This window comes from Talpa europaea (genome assembly GCF_964194135.1).
Source record: "Talpa europaea genome assembly, chromosome: 2".
Taxonomy (NCBI): Eukaryota; Metazoa; Chordata; class Mammalia; order Eulipotyphla; family Talpidae; genus Talpa; species Talpa europaea.
The window spans coordinates 93,920,736-93,939,988 of record NC_140068.1 but is presented as its reverse complement, the minus strand read 5'-3'; the positions used below and the strand labels follow the sequence as shown (position 1 = coordinate 93,939,988).

Sequence of the window (19,253 nt, the reverse complement as noted above, 5' to 3'; positions counted from 1 at the left end):
CATGTGTAAAGGACAGAGGAGCCCCCAAATATAATATGAGGTAGAAAGTCAGATACCTGCCAAAAAGCCTGGTGAAGCACTGCATGGCACTGACAGACATCAGAGCCTCAGAAACAGACACAGAATGCAGAAGCCCGAGGGAGGAGCGAGATGGGGTAGTTCAACCCGTGTGAGGAGAGAGGCAGCCCATAATGCTCTGGGATGCACAAGATGGATCAGGACACACACTCTGAAAAGAACACTGACAAACCATCGCATGCTCCACAGGGCGGGCCCAGATTGGTAAAGGACAAGGGACAGAGCTACAAGGGACGTAGTCACATTCTGAGTCTGCCCGAAAGTAGACACACAGGGCCCTCTGAGCTGTCCTCAAATATTGAGAAAAAGCATGTGGAAGAGAAAATCAACTTACTCTGTACATTGAAGGGGGCAGATTAGGAACATAACGTTATTATAGTTCTGATAACATCATTTTCTAGAATCTGCTTTCACATTTAACCTTCTGTGTTTCAGTGTCTTCCTCCATGAAATGGGGCCAATAGTAATAATAGTCGTAACAATAATAATGATAATAACACTCCCCCATAGGGTTGTTGTGAGGATTATGTGAGTCATCGTATGTAAATGCTTACAACAGTGCCCAGCACATTTCTATTGTAAGTATTTGCTTATTAGCATTATTATTGCTTTTACTGTTTCCTTTCTGAATTGAAAGTAACCTCCTCTGATTGTAGGCAGTGCTGAGGCCTCCTTTGTTTCCCCAGCATCCTTTTCTGGCAGACAATAAGTGCCTACTACATGCTTTTTTTTTTTTAAGTAAATTTTCTTTTCTTTTTTTTAAAGATTTATTTATTTATTTATTTATTTATTTATACAAGCACTGGGTACAGTCAGAAGCACAGGAGGGTGAGAGAATTCACCAGAGCCAGAGTGGGAAGCAGAACCGGCAGAAGGACCGAAGTACACTGCTGAGGGGAGCAGCGGGCGTCAGGGGAGGTCTGCGTGCCTTGTGGGACCCTCACTGGTGGCTGGGGAATCGAACTGGTGCTGCAGAGGCTGCAGGCAGCTTCGCAGCCCAGCGCTCAACCGCTGGGCCACGGGGAGGCCCCCTACTACATGCTTTTTGAGTCAAAGTTTCAATGGGGGGGGGCCTCCCTGGTGGCACAAGGGGTTAAGTCTCAGCACTGTGAAGCTATCAGCAGCCACTGCAGCACCAGTTCAGTCCCTGGCCAGGGAGCTGACCCACAAGGCGCAGCAGACCTCTCCTGTCTCACCCACTGCAGTGTATTCTGTTCCCCTCAGCAGTGTGTTTCTGTCAATCTGCCTGTTCTGCTCCCCACTGTGTCTCTGGTGAATCCTCTCATGCCCTCCCTGCACCTCTGGTCTACACCCCATCTCTTGTATGCATAAATAAATAAAATCTTTAAAAAAAAGTTACATGGAGGCAAATGTCAAGGTGCCCAGAGAAAAGATTTAGAGATGAGCCAGTACAGCTGGTGTTGAAATGGTCAATGGACTGAGATTACTCAAAATCAGAGAGCATTCTGGTAGGATGTAGGCATGGCAGTGGTGGCCATATGCCCTGCAGGCAGTATGGGTCAATCAGCCAGACACGCTAAGATTCTGTATCTAAGGTGGATATAAGACTATATACCTGTCTACTCCTTTGCAAGGGGTCCTTGGCCAAGACAACCACTTGGTGAGAGAGAGGCAGGGATCACCACCCGGTTCTTCAAATGGGGAACCCAAGGCTCCTTATTATGTCCCGCTTCCCAGAGAGAGTGTTTCTGGGACCCTTCCTACCTATCTTTCTGGGACATGCAGAAGGCCCTGGCAACTCTTAATGCAAATAGTGCTCAATTTCCTGGGCTAAAATTACATCTTGAGTCAATTTTCATAAAATATGGTGACAGATTTAGGTGCTGGGAAGATGGAGCTTTCTCAGAAGGCATTAAAATGACCCAAATGGTTAAAATCAACTGAAATCAGGCAGCCAGAGGCCATAAGAAAAGCTTTCATCTTCTGCAGACTTATACAAACCCAGGTTGGGGCCTGCCTGGAGAAACTGCTTGACCCCCTCTGGTCCTAGAAGGTACAGCTCTTGACCAAGATTCTGCAAGCAGAGAGCCCAGAGAGATGTCCTGCAATCAACTAGCTGGTGGAACAGTGAGAATTGGTTCCATCCCACTGGGGATGGAACAGTGGGATAGTTCCAAAGAGGTGGATTTTTCTATAAGTTCCCCATTCCCAAAACTTTTCTCTGCAGGTCACACAAAGAATCATGAGGAGAGACAAGGATATGTCTGACTTTATCTTCCCTTCTCTAGACAATAGCCTGAAGCCTGTGTTCCAGGAGTAACCCACTGAGCCCCTGTCACTCCTGAAATGCTGGTGCCAATGGTCTCCTGTACATGAGGTCAGTCTCCTTGATATTTAGGGACACCCCTGCTCTGACATTCTGACCCTATGACCCCAGTTGTTTTCAGCCTGAAAGGCTCAATTCTCTCTTACCGTGCCTTGCCAACCTCACATATGCCTGCCAGCTCAGCTCATCAGCTCACTGTCTATTCTGGACCATCTCTATTTGACCCCCCTAGTGCACTCCTAGCCCTTCTCCACCTTGCCCTATGCCCAGGAGGCTAAGCTATGTGCTGCATCACCACCTCCACCCCCTAGCCCTTCTAGTAGGGTTTGTGGGCAGGAGAGCAGGGCTGGAAAGAGGATCAGGCTGCCTGGCTGGCCATGTCTCTTCACTAAAGGTTCTATTTACTGTCTGGAAGCCCCTTGGGGTTCAGGAACCACTCCCTCCCCTTACCCCCTCAGGTCTGAGTAGTAACAGCTTCCCACTGTTACCAGCCCCTGTGATTCACCACCCCTCACTGGTTTCCACCCACTGCTTTATAAATAGTCCTTTATTACACCCCCCAGCTCCCAGGACCCAGACTGACCTGCTCATTCCCACCTCCCTCGGTGCAATTGCTTTCACCGCCATGGCTACGGCTGGTTCCTTGTGTCCCTGCTTCATTGAAATGCAGCTCCTCAGAGTGGATACTCCCACCATGTTGGGTTCTAGCACCCTGATTCCAATACCTGAGACCAAGCTTGCCCTCTCTAGGGAATGAGGAGACTAAGCCAGATGATCCCTAAACTCCCTTCTGACCCAAAACCCCTCCGCTCGACATAATGTACCCCTTAGCCAGATGGCCTATGTTTAGGTTCAAATTCCATTTTTAAAAAGCCAAGGAGCTATAAAGGGCTTCAGTCAAACCTAGCATTCTGACTGCAACTCTCCTCTGTTTGCCCATTTTACACGTCTCATCTCACCACTTCCTGTTGGCAATGTTCACGCATGTGGCTCACCCTTTCCAGGCTACAAACTCACAGTTCATGCTTTTAGTGAAACTCTACTCTTCTTCCTATCTCCCTCTTGCTTCCAGCACCTCATAAATATTTACTGGTGCAAATGTTGATTTGCCAGGAGGCTGGGAACACTCCAGATTATGCTGCGCAAGGATAGACACTGAGCAGTGACAATGCACCAAGCACGTCACATCCACCGTCGTATTTCTTCCTCACCATAAGCCTACAAGGTAGGTGTTATCTCATTATTACCTAAGAGGAAACTGAGGCATAGAGAGGTTGCAGACTTGCTCCAGGGCCCACGTCCAGAAAGGGTTGGAGCCAGGACCAAAGCAAGGGTGGATTCGACACCAAGCCTTCCACTTTTCTCCACTCCACCCTGTGGGTGCCAGAGGTAATGAGATACAACAGGGATAATCGGAGACCCTGACCCAACTAGAGGCAAGTCTCAATTACAGAATGTAATTAACAGCTCGTGGAGCACTGACCTTCTAAAGAGGCCCTTCCAGATTTTCCTGAATGAATCACTAAGACATTAGTACACTCCTTCTTTCTATGAAGCTCGGCCAAAAGGTCTCAAAAGTAATTAGTTCACTTAAGTAGGCTAAGCATTTCCTCAGTGATCTGGTTTATGCCTTAATTGGCTTAGAGACTTGGAGAGGGTGAAAAATTCAACTTTAGCCCAGCCCCTGCAGAAATATTTCTCATATATTTTGTGGATAATATCCACCCCTCCCCCTCTTCGGCCACTTGCTCCTGACAAGCCTGAGGCATGGGGAGCGGGGCAGACCGTGCTCCAGCCAGTCTGCTAACAAGGAAGGGGAGGTTTGTTTAAAAAGTCTTGAGTTGGGCCTCCCCAGTGGCTCAGCGGGTTGAGCGCTGCTCTGTGAAGCCTTCTGCAGCTTCTGCAGCACAGGTTCGATTCCCGGCCTGCCAGGGAGAAACCCACATGGTGCTGCAAACCTCTCCTGTCTCGCCCACTGCTCCCCTCAGCAGTGTCTTTGTTCTGTCTGCCTGTTCTGCTCCCCGCTCTCTCTGGTGAATTCTCGCACCCTCCCACGCCTCTGACCTGTACCCCAGTTCTTGTATAAATAAATATATCTTAAAAAATAAAAATAAAAAGTCTTGAGTTACTAAGGCTTTACAGGTCATTCTCATTTTCACTGGGTCACCTGAGGGGTCCCCTTTCTCCCCATGGGGACCCCTGTCCCTGTTCTCAGCATTGGTCATCTCATGCACCATTCCCCTTCCTTGCCTTTTCCACAGGCCCTAAGGGACTAGGCCTGTGTTCTCCTGAGCTCTCTGAGCTGCCTCTGCCCTGTTAGCCACCGGTGCTTCCCTCTCTCATTGGAGTCCCCGAGCGGGGTCTGTATCCAAAACCCATGGACCTCCTTCCCAGCTGTGGGTGGAGAAGGGCATGGGGTGGGGCTGCCGAGGTCAAATCTCCTCTTGTCCCATTCTTGTTCCTTTCTTTCCCCCCCCCCTTATTAAATTTATTTATTTATTTATACAAGCACTGGGTACAGTCAGAAGCGCGGGAGGGTGAGAGAATTCAGCAGAGACAGAGTGGGGAACAGAACAGGCAGACTGACTGAAACACACTGCTGAGGGGAGCAGCGGGCGCAGCAGGAGGGGTCTGCCACACCATGTGGGACCCTCGCTGGCGGCCGGGGATTGAACCGGCACTGCAGAGGCTGCGGGCAGCTTCACAGCACAGCTCTCAACCACTGCGCCACTGGTGAGGCCCTCGTGTTCCTTTCTGATCACCAAAAGGACTGAGCTTAATTTCCTGCCACTTCAGATGGCTATGAAGGTCCCAGGAAGCTGGCTTCAGCAACAAGGCCCTGGAAGCTCCATTCATATCCCCATCACAGGAGAAAAAATGATCTGCACCTTCGACCTCTGTCTTTGCTTGACCAGACCCCGGGTCTGGTCTCCGAGGGTAGAGGTCTGCTCCTTCTATGTTAAAAACAAAGCCAGGGGCTACAGGACCCCTTACCCCTACCCCAAGCCCCCTTCTCCCCTTTGCACCTGAAAACCAGCTGTCATGGAAGGTCTGAGGTAAGAAGGAAGTACAGGTGGGAAGCAGAAAAGGGACACCAAATCTTTGCCAGTCTCTGTGGCTCTGCTCCTTCTCATAAGCCATTCACTGCTTCAACAACCACTTGTTAAGCACCTACTGTATGCTGGGCACTATTCCAGGTGCTCAAAATGTATGGATAAAACAGATGAAAATAAAACAGATAAAACAGATGAAAATCCCTGCCCTTGTGGAGCATGACAAGATAAATAGGTAAAGGAGTATGGCTTATGGTGAAAAGTGATAAGGAGAAAAAGTTAGGGCCTCCCTGGTGGCGTTAAGATGCCATAGGGGTTAAGATGCAACCTATGAAGCTATCTGCAGCCACTGTAGCACGAGTTCGATCCCCGGCCAGGGAGCTACCCACATAGCACAGCAGACCTCTCCTGACTCACCTGCTGCTCCCCTCTGCAGTGTGTTTCAGTCAATCTGCCTGTTCTGTTCCCCACTCTGACTGTGGTGAATCCTCTCACCCCCCTCCCCCACCTCTGGTGTGTACTCCAATTCTTGTATGCATAAATAAATAAATCTTCTTTTAAAAAAGGAGAAAAAGTTAAGCAGGAAAGGGAATATGTATAAGCGAGGCTGAAAGTCAGACTGAGTAGCCAGGGAGTGGCCACATGGACATCTGAAAACAACATTCCTGGGAGAAGACATAGCAAGTGAAAAGGCACTGAGGCAGGAGGAAGCCAGTATAGAGTGATGGAGGGGATGAGCTTAGGAGATAAGGTCAGAAAGGTAGAGAAAGTCAGACCATGAGGCCCCTCTGGACCATCACAGAGACTGTGGCTTTGCAAGAAGGGAGGGCTCTGAGCTGAGGAAGGAAAGTATTTTCCTTGGATTTTAACAGGATCTCTCTGGCTGCTGGGTGGGAATAGACTTAAGATGTCTGGGAGACTGGCATCCACCCACTGGAAGTCTATGAGCTGCTTGAGAGTGAGCCCTGCAAGTCAGCCACCTCCATACACACCTTATCACAGAGCAAAAGGAGGCTGCCTGGAGGCTGGAGTTGGGGCAGTGGAACTGAGACGAGGCAGAAAAGTGGGTCTTCCAGGTTGTGTAGAAGTTGGAAGCCAGGCTGAGGAGGTTTCTGAGTAGGAGAATCATCTAACTGAGGCCATGTTTCCATTATTCAGAAGCCAGGAGATGTTTGCTGTGGATGAGACTCGGTGCAAGATGCTATCTCAGGCCACCCATGAACCTGGATTCCCTCTGTCCCCCCCAAACTAGGGTTCCCTGAGGCAGGGCTGTGTCTCCCCCTCAGATTGGGGCTCCCTGAGGGCAGGGCCATGTCTCCCCTCAGACTGGGGCTTCCTGAGAGCAGGAACTTTGCCCTCTATACTTGCAACAGCAAGCACAAAACATTCCCCACCCCCCTCACACCTTACTAACCTCACAGGAGTTTAGATGCTGCCATTAAAAACACATCAGGTAAGGGCCTCCTTGGTGGCACAATGGGTTAAGTCTCAGCACTATGAGACTTGCTGCAGCCACTGCAGCAAGAGTTTGATCCCTGCCAGGGAGCTACCCACATGGCGCAGCAGACCTCTCCTGACTCACCTGCTGCTCCCCTCAGCAGTGTATTTCAGTCACTCTGCCTATTCTGCTCCCCACTCTGTCTCTGGTAAATCCCCTCACTCACCCCCACCCCACCCTACACCTCTGGCTTACACCCCAATTCTTGTATGCATAAATAAATAAAATAAATATTTTTAAAAAACCCAAACATATCAGGTAAGATGTTTCCAGAGTTAGACAGACAGACAGATAGAAAAAGGATTGTGTTTCCCAGGTGAGAAAGGGCTGTACCTACCTCCCGCCACTGCTTGTTCTCCATCCCTTGAGTATACATGACACACACTGTGGGGAGAGGAGAAAAAAGGGTCAACCCCAGGTCAAGAAAGTGAGGGCTTTGGGGGCAGATAGCTCAGGTGGTTCCAACCTGGGTAGCACTGTTGGATCTGGGCAGCATGGGTGGGGAAGGCAACCCGGAACATAGGACTATTTGAGAGGGGCACCCTTTGGGAGAGGGGCTCAGGGACCATTTGAGTCTAGGCCAGAGCAAGTACGAAGAGTGGGGAAGGCAGACAGGTGGGGTGCATGGACTGGGTGGCAACAGAGTGGCAGAGGAGAGTCCCTGGGGCCCCTTTAGAGCACAAGGCCTGTTCTAACACGAGGCCTGTTCTTATCATCAGTCCTACTTCACTGATGCAAACTGTCGCTCAGAGAAGCCAATGGCCTGTCAGAGGTCACTTACTTGAGGAGCACTGCTCAGGCCTAGGAACCTGGGCACGAAAATCACTGTTCGTCCCCAAACCATGGCCAATTTGGGTGTCTTGAATGCCCTGGCTACCTTGGGCCTGAGACCTTCTGGCCCCAGACACCTTAACCCCTCCCAACCTGTGGGTTTGTGTTAGAGGGTTTAGACCCCCCCAGTTCTCTCTCTCCAGAGAGTGTCAGTGAAGCAGGGGCACGGTGCCAGGCACCCAGGAGTGGATGGTTAACGCCCAGCATAATATCATGGCTTTGTTACTGGTGTTATCGTCAGAACAGGACTTACGTGGGTCAGACTTGGAAAACATGTCTTTGTCCAAAAGGTTCCTGAAAGAGTGGGAGAGAGAAGGAGTTAGCACAACCCGAGTAGAGGAGGTCATGTGGGGGCAGAGGGGCTATTACTTAGACCCCCAAGGCTGCCTGGGGTCTGACCTCAGGCAGAGCAGGAACACAAAGAGGCTCTTTTGCCCTTTTGAGACATTTTAAGCACTGATTAAGCCTGGCTGGCCCTGGACACTTCTTCTCAGCTCTGCTTCTGCTTCCTAAGGGCCACTCCCTCCCCTCCACCCCCTCTACCTCCACCCTGGTGCCATCTGAGCACCCTGGTGCCCTGGACCCCACAGCCTCATGCTCTCAGGACAAATCCCACGATGCCAATGTCTTAGCCTATTCTACAAATTCTCCTCTTACCACTTCTCTGTTTCTCAAAAAAAATCAAATCAAATCAAGCCATCAAAAGTTAATCACCCTGAGTCCCAGGCTCTACTTAGCCAGTTTATCTCACCCTCTCATCTGTGCAGTGGATTAACAAGTCCCAAGACAGACGGGCTCATTTAAGCTGTCCTGGGCAAGGCCAGAGCTAACCACGGTGCTGATCATCCGGACGCAAGATGACACATGCAAGGTTTGGGGACTGAAAGATTTTGCAAGAGGCACGGAGCTCCTCCTGCCTGCCCCCACCCTCGCCCCGTGATGACACCTCCTACTCATCGAACCCCACGGATGGTCTGGCACTGTGCTGCATGTTCTGCATATATTAGCCCCCAATTTTCACACTCCCTGCAAGGTTGATGTGGGGTGGGCATCATCCCATCTGACAGATGTGGAAATGGAGGTTGGAGATCTGACAAGGCGTAATCAGACAATGCATGTCCCACACATCTGGTGTCCTTCATTCTGTGTGACCTGCTGCTGTTAGGAAGCAACGTAGCCCAGTGGAAACTTGGTCTCTGGCTAGAAAGTGTGTCAGTCTCCCAGAGCCTGCTTCCTCCTCTATGAAATGGAGACAACAGTGTCAGCCTTGAAGGCTGTTGATGCCCTTCCCTGACTTCCCTTCTAGTTCCTGCTTCCCTTCTACACCCAAGCTTCCATGGAGCCTGCTTCTCTCCCGAGGGAGCTCTTAGCCTACAAATACCAGGAAGTTAGAGCCCCTAAGCAGGAGTTGGGGGATAAGTACCCAGCTTCCTTGCTCCCCCTGGGACAGCTGTGAGGCACTCCACACATTCTCCCAGAGGGGCTCACTGGGACACAATCTCACCCAAGCCCCCTGTTGATTGACACCAAGGGCCAGCTCCTGTGCTATCCCTGAAAGAGCTTCCTGAGACATCCCCCCTGCTGCCTGTGTGAGCTACTGACTCCTCCCAAACTATTCTAGAGTCAGGCTCAGACATTGTCAGCCATCTCAGCCTTGTCCTCCCTCCTCCCAGATGTTGCTAGGGATTGTCTCACCTCCCCCCTCTACTCTTACACTCCCCCACTGGCCTCCATATCTCTTGCACCTACTCTTTCCCAGAGAGGATAAACAATTGACACTAGTGTGTGTGGCTTCCTGACAGCCAACTTCAAATGTCAGTGCTGGAGGGGACCCTTGGGATCATCTGTCCTACCTCTGTGAGCAGGGGAACACTGAGGTCCAGGGAGTGGCTAGGAGTGGCCATGCCCCCCAAATAAACAGTGGTAGAGTCAGAAAGGTCTAGAAGGAGGCAATATCCTGAGTCACTGTCACCAAAACCATCAGCAGCAACAGCCTATTCACAATCAACCCCCCTATACATGCCCCCCACATTCTGAGGGTGGGCGCCAAAGACAAGCTAGAGACAGACAGACAGACAGACAGATGTAGCAAACCCAGACTGCACACTCATGAATGACCAGCTCAGGTCCCAGCACAAATTCCCAGCAACGTCCCCAAGAGAGGGATAAGCCCCAGATTCCCATCCTCCACTTCGGCCTCTTCATTCAGGGCCTCTGCCCAAAAGCTAGCACCCCCTGTTAGCCCTTCCTGACCCCATTGGCACACAGCCCCTCTGCTGGCTCCCACCATCCTGTTTCTAGCCAGCTGTCACTTTGGAAACCATCTGATAAACCTCCCAGCCCACCTCGGTGAGCAGCAGATGAAACGATACACCAGGAGGCTCTGAAAAGTACACAGCAGAGGCTCCACGGAAGAGCCCACTTTCTCTGTGCCCATCCAAACCAGGCGGCTGACCTCTGCCTGGGGTGACCTTCTCCTGCTGGGTGCTCCTAGCAGGGTGCTAGGTTTGGGGCCAGGGCATCTTCTTGATTTAAACGAAGGACAAAATGCCTTTACACCAGAGATGGCCCGACAGTAGTGAACCCAGAACTCAGTGAGAAGCTGGAGAATAGTAAAAAGGGCTAAAGGGGGAAACTCTCTGAAGCAAGTACAGGGTTTATCTTTGAATTCAGTAGTGAAATTCTGTAATTATGGAAAAATCCTCGAATGCTCAACTGGAAAGGACCTCAGAGGTCACCGTTTCCAGTTCCTTTATAAACCAAGATTCTGACTCAGAGCCACTGACTTCTTCAAAGTCTGGGGTTTGTCCAAGTGTGACTCTGGAACTCATTTAATCATGTCCAGGCTAGTAAGAAAGAATGTGAGACCCTGGATTTCAGCCTAGAGGGGAGGGAGCTGGAATCTTCCCTTCAAAGAGAAAGAGACAGGAATTTTCTTAGCCCTGCCCACCCTCCCAGCTGGGCCAGAGACTACAGATTGGTCTGAGAAATCAAATCCAGCCACTGGTTTCAGTGGCTCCCTGCTCTGTGACCTCAGGACTTGCACTGACCCCCAGGGCGTGGGTCACCTGGGTAGTGGCACCCAAGTATAATGCAAACCCTCTCCCTTCTACTCTGCTGAAATAACCTCCTTCCAGCCCCATTCCTATCCTTCCCCTTTTTTATCCCCCCTTCCCTGGACACGGACTGAAAACCGCTTCCTCTCTGCTCCCCAGGCTCTCTCTGATCTGCAGGGAGCAGCCCCATGACCGTGACCGTACTCAGCAAACCCTGTGCTGCAAAACCGGGCTTCTGTCTCTCACAGCAGCTATGCAATCCTTCAGGTCAGGAGCCCCGCCTCTGCCACAGCCCAGCACCTGACTGAGGGGCCTGGCAAAGTGGGTGGTTGAAGAAAGAATGGCCAGATGGGCAAGCGAGACTCTGGTCCCCCCGCCTGCTAGCTGGCGGTCATGTTCAGATCCTTTCTTTCCTCTTCCCTGCACAGCCTCACGGTTAAAGGCAAGAGCTGCAGTCAGACTGGCTGGGCTCACGTTCCAGCTCTAGACAATTACTTGCCTCCTTTATGCCTCAGTTTCCCCAGCTCACAGTGGGGGTAAAAGCCATTCCTCCCTCAGGATTGCAGTGGAGTGCCTAGACATAGGGAGGCTCGTGGGAGCTGAGCAGAGCGCTATTCCTCTCTCAGTACACAGGCTTACTTGGGGACCAAGGAGAGATGGGGTGGGTGACACTCTCAAGCAGTTAAAAAAGCCCACCCCCGACACATACACTCCTATTGCCCTGTTCTGAAGTGTAGTTTGAATGCCCTCACTGGCTGCGGACAGATGCCCTCCCCCCACCTCCTTGCAGGTTCCTCCTTCCACCTCCCTTGCTTGACTCATCAGCCTGAAGGGCCCCTTGACCTCTGCCACATCCCGTACCCTGGCCCCTCATCTCTTTCACACTTGCGCCCATCCCACTCACCCCAACTGCCAGTCCTGACCGAGGTCTAGGGGCCCTGACAGCCTGCTCTTGGCCTGGAGATGAGGCCAAGGTCATGAGCAATGATCTTTCACTTCCTGGGACTCTCTCTTGCCCCATTTCTAAAAAGGCAGAATCTGGGCCTCCCTGGTGGTGCAGGGGTTAAGTCTCAGCACTATGAAGCTATCTGCAGCACGAGTTCAATCCCCGGCCAGGGAGCTTCCCACATGGCATAGCAGACCTCTCCTGTCTCACCTGCTGCTCCCCTCAGCAGTGTATTTCAATAGATCCACCTGTTCTGATGCCCACTCTGTCTCTGGTGAATTTTCTCACCCCCAAAACCTCTGGCCTACACCCCAGCTCATGTATGAATAAATAAAATAAATCTTTTTTTTTTTTAAAGGCAGCATCTACGGCCCCATTCCCAGAATCTGGTTTTGTGGGTCTGGACAGGGCGCCATAATCCATATTTAAGCTTCCCCACCCACCCCCAGAACACAGAGACACACAGACACAGACACACACACACGCAGTGTCTCTAATGGCAGAGATCCACATATCAGATGTCACATGTCAGGCTATCAGGTCGTAGACCCCCAGGTCCCCACCGCAAAGTCAAGGACAAGGACATACAGACACAGCATTTGAAGTCACTACATGATCCTCGCCCTGACACAAGGAGACTCGCGGCCCAGAGCGGGTGAGTGACTTGCCCACAGGCACACAGCCAGCAAGGAGCTGCGGGGGAAGAAACCAGCTCTTCAGCCCGAGGCAGGGCCTGAACCACAAGGACATAGACAGACCAGACCATAAGTGCTTTTTCTCTGCTTTATATCTTTGGAAAGCTCAAAGGGAAATTTTTCCAACAGGCAAAATGTGTTTTTTTCCCAAAACAGCATAAAACCCTTCAGCCAACACACTTGCGGCAGCCTGGAGCTAGGCTTCTTTTGTTCCTTAAATCAAGGCCAGGGAAGCAGAGCTGAGGGCCCCTTTCCTCCAGCCTCCCCCAAGGAATCATTCCCAATTCAGTGGCAGAGAGAGAATGACCAAGCACTAAGCTGTGAGGTCGGAAGTCCCCCAAGCCCCAGCAAAGGGAGAAGGAACTGGAAAGGCTGAAATGAGAATTCCTGGCAGGTGCGAAGGAAAGTGCTTGAGGGCAGCATCCTCCAAATGGTAGTGTAGTTTGGAAAAAGAAGCTGGGCCTTTACAGAGAAGAGGCGACCTGGCCCTGTCCTGAGGGAGCCCCAATCTGAGGGGGGTGTATTCACTCTCGAGCTGAGCTGCTGGATGAAGTGCCCCTCACACACCCTCATCCCCTGTCTCTAAACAAAGTGCACAAAATCTGCCTGGATGCACTGAGCAGTGACTGACTGGAGCACAGAAGGAAACACCCCAAGAACGCTTGCTCTCAGATTGTCCTGGGCTGAGGGTCCTTAATGGAGGCCCATGGACTCCCTGAAACTCTAAATATAGTGTGGCTTATTGGTATATATGGATGCATTCTTTGGGGAAAGCTTTAATCAGATTCCCAAAGAGGTTTATGAAGCTAAAAAGGTTGAGATGACTTATCTTCTCAACAACCACCCCCCCTCCGTGCCCCCCACCCCCACGCCTCCAACCTCCAGTGAAAGTGTGTGTGTGTGTGTAGCGGGGTGGCGGGGGGGGAGCCGTATTGAGAACAGTGCCTCGGAGCTTCATGCTGAGTCCAAACCCAGCTCTGCCCCTGCCTGGCTGTATGACATCACTTAGCCTTTCCTGTGCCTTAGTATCCCTTCCTGTAAAGTGGGCAGAATAACAGTCCCCCCCCTTAGGGGTTTTCTGAGAATTAAAAAAAAGCTCCTATTGCAAAACAGAACAGTGTCTGGTACACAGTAAGTTGCAATTCAGGGCCTGGCATAGAGTAAGTACTCACCTATGGAAAATGAAATGACTTCTAGGATGCCTCACTTTCTCCCCATGGCTGGGGCAGGACCTTGCCCTCAACCCTCAACCACCACTGCTTGACTGGTTATAGGCCTTTCTTTTTTTCTTTTTCTTTTTTTTTTAAGATTTATTTATTTATTTATATAAGCACTGGGTAGAGTCAGAAGCGCAGGAGGGTGAGAGAATTCACCAGAGTCAGAGTGGGGAGCAGAATAGGCAGACTGATGAAATACACTGCTGAGGGGAGCAGTGGGTGGCAGGAGAGGTCTGTCGCGCCATGTGGGACTCTCGCCAGTGGCCGGGGATAGAACCGGCACTGCAGAGGCTGCGGGCAGCTTGGCAGCCCAGCTCTCAACCGCTGCACCACCAGGGGAGGCCCTTATAGGCCTTTCTTGAGGGGAGCAGACTGGGGACAGGTGGACCAACATCAGTGAGAAACAGGAATCGTTAGGGGGCCTACAGAGACCCCTGGGCCTGAGGAGTCCACCAGCAACACCCTATTTCTGTATACAGCAGAATACAGAATGCCTTTGCCAGGCAGGCAAAGGTGGGAGAGTGATGCCATGAATCACGGACATAACCTGTGGATGCAGATATAATCCACATCCTCTGTTGGGTACTTAACGTTTGATGCTCTATTCACCCTGCTTATCAATGCCAAGAGGTAACATCCTCCCATTCTACAGACAAGGCAACTGAGGCTGCAAGCTGTGCCCTGCCTGTGTTCCCCAGGCTGCCAGGGACTGAACTCTGAATTCATTTGGAGGCGCCATGGGGAGTGCACGAGTAGCATGTCTTCCTACCCATCTTCCCGTCCTAACAGGCAGAAATAATCAGAGAAAAGAAGGACTGGGAGGAGAGGGACCTTGGCACCCAGCCCTTGTCACTGGCCCAGGTTCCCTTTCAGATCTGCTTCTCACCCACCCTCCTGCACTGTACAAGCACTGTCTCCCTGCCAAGCTGCAGCGCCAAGGTCTAAAAAGCAATTTGCACATGACTTAAAGAGCTCGCCTTCCTGGGGCTATTTGCATTTTTATTATTATTAATTACTGTGATAATTGTTCCTCCCGTGCTGCATAGCTGAGAGAAAAGAGCATGAGCTTTGCCTCAGTTGCATCCAGGCCAGAATCTCCACACTGTCACATGCTGTGACCCTGGACAAGCTACTTAACCTCTGTTTCCTTATCTGCACATCAGGTCACAGACCTGCCTTATTTGGATGTTGTGAAGCCAATAGCTTAAGACAGAAATGAAGGAAGCATGTTCCATTCATCTCTCCCTGATGCCCTCTCCTGTCCCATTCATCGAGTCTTAAAGGTTTCTACTTCAGAATATATGCCAAACTAGCCCCCTCTTCCCCAGGACACCATCATCACTGTCTCGCATCAGAACACACAGCAGCGGCCTGCCTAGCAATGTGCCTCAATTCCTACCACTCCCCACCTCCCATAAGCACATTCTCCTCACAGCAACCAGAGAAATTGTTATAGGTCAGTCAGATCCCATTAGTCCCGTGTAACTCCCTCTCCCCTTCTGCTGTTAGAATAGTCAAACCCCTTAGCATGGGTCACAAGGTCATGAGCTGTACCCATTTCCTCTCTGACCTCACACTCCTCCACTCCCCCCACCTTCTCCAGCCACACTAGCCTCCTGTTGTCAGGCAATATACCAAGGTCTTTTCTTCCACAGGACCTTTGCACTTGCTGTTCTTCCTATTCAAATCACTTCCCTCCAGATCCTTCCCCAGCTGGCTTTTTTATCCTAAGAATCTCAGCTCAAAGTTACCAGTCTAAAGTGTCCCAAACAACCACAAACTTACTTGCAGAGCATTTATCTCTGTCTGACATTATTTGCTTTAAAAAATGTGCGTATGTATATTTTATGTACATATTTTTTAAAAGATTTATTTATTTATGCACACAAGAACTGGGGTACAGGCCAGAGGTACGGGGGTTGAGAGGATCTACCAGAGACACAGTAGGGAACAGAACAGGTGGATCTGTTAGGGGAAAGGATGTCCTAAAGCTAATTCCATACAGGCTTTGTGGACTCCACCCAACCCCAGGCCAAAGCCAAAGACACTGGGAACTCCAAATCCCATCACCACCAAAGGGAAGGTGTCTGGGACCCGAGGGTGGGGTTAAGCAGTCGGGTTGGTATAAAGCCAGACACATGGGCTTTGGAGCAGGGGGGTCCCCCATTTTGGCTCTCCGCCAGCTTGCAGTGCTGGCCAGCTCTGAGAGTGCCTTTGGGTTTCCAGGTTGGTGGATCAGGTAGGACGCATTAAAGATTTTATTTCCCTATTTTCTCCCTGAGTTGTACATTTTCCTTATTTCCTTTTCCCTTGTAAATAAACCTTTTATTAACCTTTTGTGTGTGCCTGTAGTGGAGTATTAATAAGTCCCTTTTAAGCGCGCGGGTGAGGACCCACAGCCAGGCAACCCATTCAATATTGGGGCTGTCCTATAACAGCTGGCGCCCAACTCTACTGAATTACACTGCTGAGGGGAACAGCAAGCAAGACAGGAGAGGTCTGCTGCGCCAGGTCTGCTCCCTGGTTGGGGATGGAATTTGTGCTGCAGTGGTTGCTGATAGCTTCATAGTGCTGAGACTTAATCCCTTGTGCCACCAGGGAGACCCCCTGTGCATACATTTTTTTGAAGATTTATTTTTATTTATTCCTAGTGGTGCAGGGGTTAGGTTTCAGTGATATCACACTATCATCTATCACTGCGGCCTGAATTTGATCTGTGACCAGGGAGCTAACACACATATGTATATATTTATTTACACACTTGTCATGATTGTGAGTTCTATGAGAGGAGAGTTTATCTATCTTGTTCATCATTGTGCTTGTCACAAAGAGGACTCTTAATAACAAATGAAGATCAACATCACTTATCGAATGAATGTAACAGTAGTGTTCAGTTATGATATCTATTATTAAGCACATTCCAGTTGATATAGAACATTATTGCTTTCGTCTTCAGAACAATCCCATAGGATGTCAGCAGAAACATTTCTTCTCCCCATTTTACAGACGAAGCAACTGAGGTTGGAGAAGTTAAATGAGATGATCAGGGTTTCAAAGGAAGCATGTCAGGCCTTCCTGATGGAGTAGGGGTAAAAGTGTCAGCGCTATCAAGCTATTCCCAGCCACGGGGGCATGAATTCAATCCTGCCCAGGGAGCTGACCCATATGGCACAGTAGACCTCTCCTGTCTCGCCCGCTGCTCCCCTCAGCAGTGCATTTCAGTAGATCCACCTGTTAGGATCTCCACTCTGCTCTGGTGAATCCTCTCACCCCCCTGCACTTCTGGCCTACACCCCAGTTCTTGTGTATATAAATAAATCAAATAAATAAATCTTTAAAAAGCAAACAAACAGGGCCTCCCCAGTGGCACAGCGGGTTGAGCACAGCCCTGTGAAGCTGTCCGCAGCCTCCACGGCATTGGTTTGATACCCGGCTGGCCAGGGAGCAACCCACATGGCGCAGCAAACCTCTCCTGTCTCACCTGCTGCTCCCCTCAGCAGTGTATTTCGGTCCTTCTGCCTGTTCTGATCCCTGTTCCGTCTCTGGTGGATTCTCTCACCCTCCTGCGCCTCTGGCCTGTACCCCAGTGCTTATATAAATAAATCAATCTTTAAAAAAAAATAAAAAACAAACAAACAAAGCATGTCAGGAACTGCATCGACTTTCAGGGGCATACGCAGGAGGCTTCAATACCCAAAGGCACAAAGCTCTCCCACTGGGACCCTTAGGCACTGTGTTAGGCCAGCAGAGGTGAGTGAGATTAGGGGGCAGAAGAGCTTTGCCAGGTTTTGAAATCACATTAAGTCTTTTTTTTCTTGCCCAGGAAACTGACAGGAAGAGAGGTTAGTCAGGGGTCCATCCAAGTTGGACTGTGCCAGACCAGACCCCAGCCACCTACTACTGGCTACAGAAGAATCTAAGGAGCCAGCCCTCAAAGAGGCCAATCTCTAGGCCCCATCTACCCCAGGGAACTCAGGTTGCCTCTTCCCCACTTCCTTCCTGCTAACAGAATCCACATTGGATCAGACATATGATGGAGACCCCCTGCAGTCAGAAAAGGTAGGTTCATGTCTCTTGCTGCTATCTAATTGAACTGTGTGTACACAAAATTCATACTATCTAGTCCTGATGGTATTTGGAGATGGGGCCTTTAGGAAGTAATGAGAGCTCTATGAGTTTGTAGAGTCCTCCTGAGGGGACAGTACCCTTCTAAGAAGGAACACCAGAGAGCTTGCCCATTCTTTCTTTCCCTGCCATGTGAGAACATAATGAACAGGTAGCTATCTGAAGCTGCTGAGGAAGACAGTCCTCACCAGAATCTGCGCTGGCATCCTGATCACAGACATCCCTCTTCAAGAACTGTGTGAGGGGGCCTTCCTGGTGGCACAGCGGGTTGAGCATAGTGCTGTGAAGCTGTCCGCAGCCTCTGCAGCACGGGTTCGAGTCCCAGCTGGCCAGGGAGCTACCCACATGGCGCAGCAGACCTCTCCTGTCTCACCTGCTGTTCCCTCAGCAGTGCTTTTAGTCCGTCTGCCTGTTCTGCTCCCCACTCTGTCTCTGGTGAATCCTCTCACCCTCCCACACCTCTGGCCTGTACTCCAGCTATTGTATAAATTAAAAAAATAAATGAATCTTAAAAAAAAAAAGAACTGTGTGAAGTAAATTTCTGTTAAGCAACCAGTCTATGGTATTTTGTTACAGCCTCTGAGTTTACTAATATACTAGTCTAGAGGTGGACATGAGACCCAGTGTTAGTCATTGAAATAGAAGGGGAAGTCTGCTGAGAACTCTCAGGAAGGACTACATTTTGCAGATAAAAAGAACTTTGGGGGCCTCCCTGATGGCGCAAGGGGTTAAGTCTCAGCACTATAAAGCTACTGGCAGCCACTGCAGCATGAGTTCAATCCCTGGCCAGGGAACTACCTGCACGGCACAGTAGACCTCTCTTGTCTCACCTGCTGCTCCCCTCAGCACTGTATTTCAGTAGATTTGCCTGTTCTGCTCCCCAATCTGTCTCTGGTGAATCCTGTCACCCCTTACAACTCTGGTCTACAGTCCAGCTCTTGAATGCATAAATAAATAAACTTTTTTTAATTTATTTATGCATACAAGAGCTGGGGTACAGGACAGATGTGTGAGGGTGAGAGGATTCACCAGAGACAGAGTGGGGAACAGAACAGGTGGATTGTCTGAAGTACACTGCTGAGGGGAGAGGTCTGCTGCACCATGTGGGTTGCTCCCTGGCCAGCCGTGGATCAAACTCATGCTGCAGAGGCTGCAGACAGCTTCATAGGCTGTGTCTTAACCCCTGCGCCACCAGGGAGGCCCCAATAAATAAATCTAAAAAAAAAATAAAAAAGAAGTTTGGCCCTATGCCTTGTTTCTTATCTTCGGATGTGGTCATGATACATGGGACAGGAGCAACCACTTTGTAACAAGGAGGGCCACTATTTTTGCATGATGCAGAATAAAAACACAGCTGAGTACTTTATGGCAAAGTGAGTTGACAAAACAGCACTGAGTTAATCTACCCCCAGACTCACTGTGAACTTAGAAAAATAAATGTATTTGGGTTTGAGGCACTATCAATCA

At 50.2% G+C, this 19,253-nt stretch overlaps 1 protein-coding gene across 3 annotated transcripts in view; it reads right to left on the bottom strand.

Moving 5' to 3' along the window:
• The window catches only part of CPNE5 (copine 5), a gene marked incomplete at both ends in the record, with an annotated part of 95,262 nt that overhangs the window by 69,983 nt on the left and 6,026 nt on the right, over positions 1 to 19,253 (bottom strand). For all 3 annotated transcript variants that reach the window (XM_084257573.1, XM_084257574.1, XM_084257575.1), the window contains 2 exons: positions 7,254 to 7,300; positions 8,001 to 8,041. In XM_084257573.1, the coding sequence (XP_084113699.1) occupies positions 7,254 to 7,300; positions 8,001 to 8,041 (88 nt within the window). The remainder of the gene's footprint in view (positions 1 to 7,253; positions 7,301 to 8,000; positions 8,042 to 19,253) is intronic.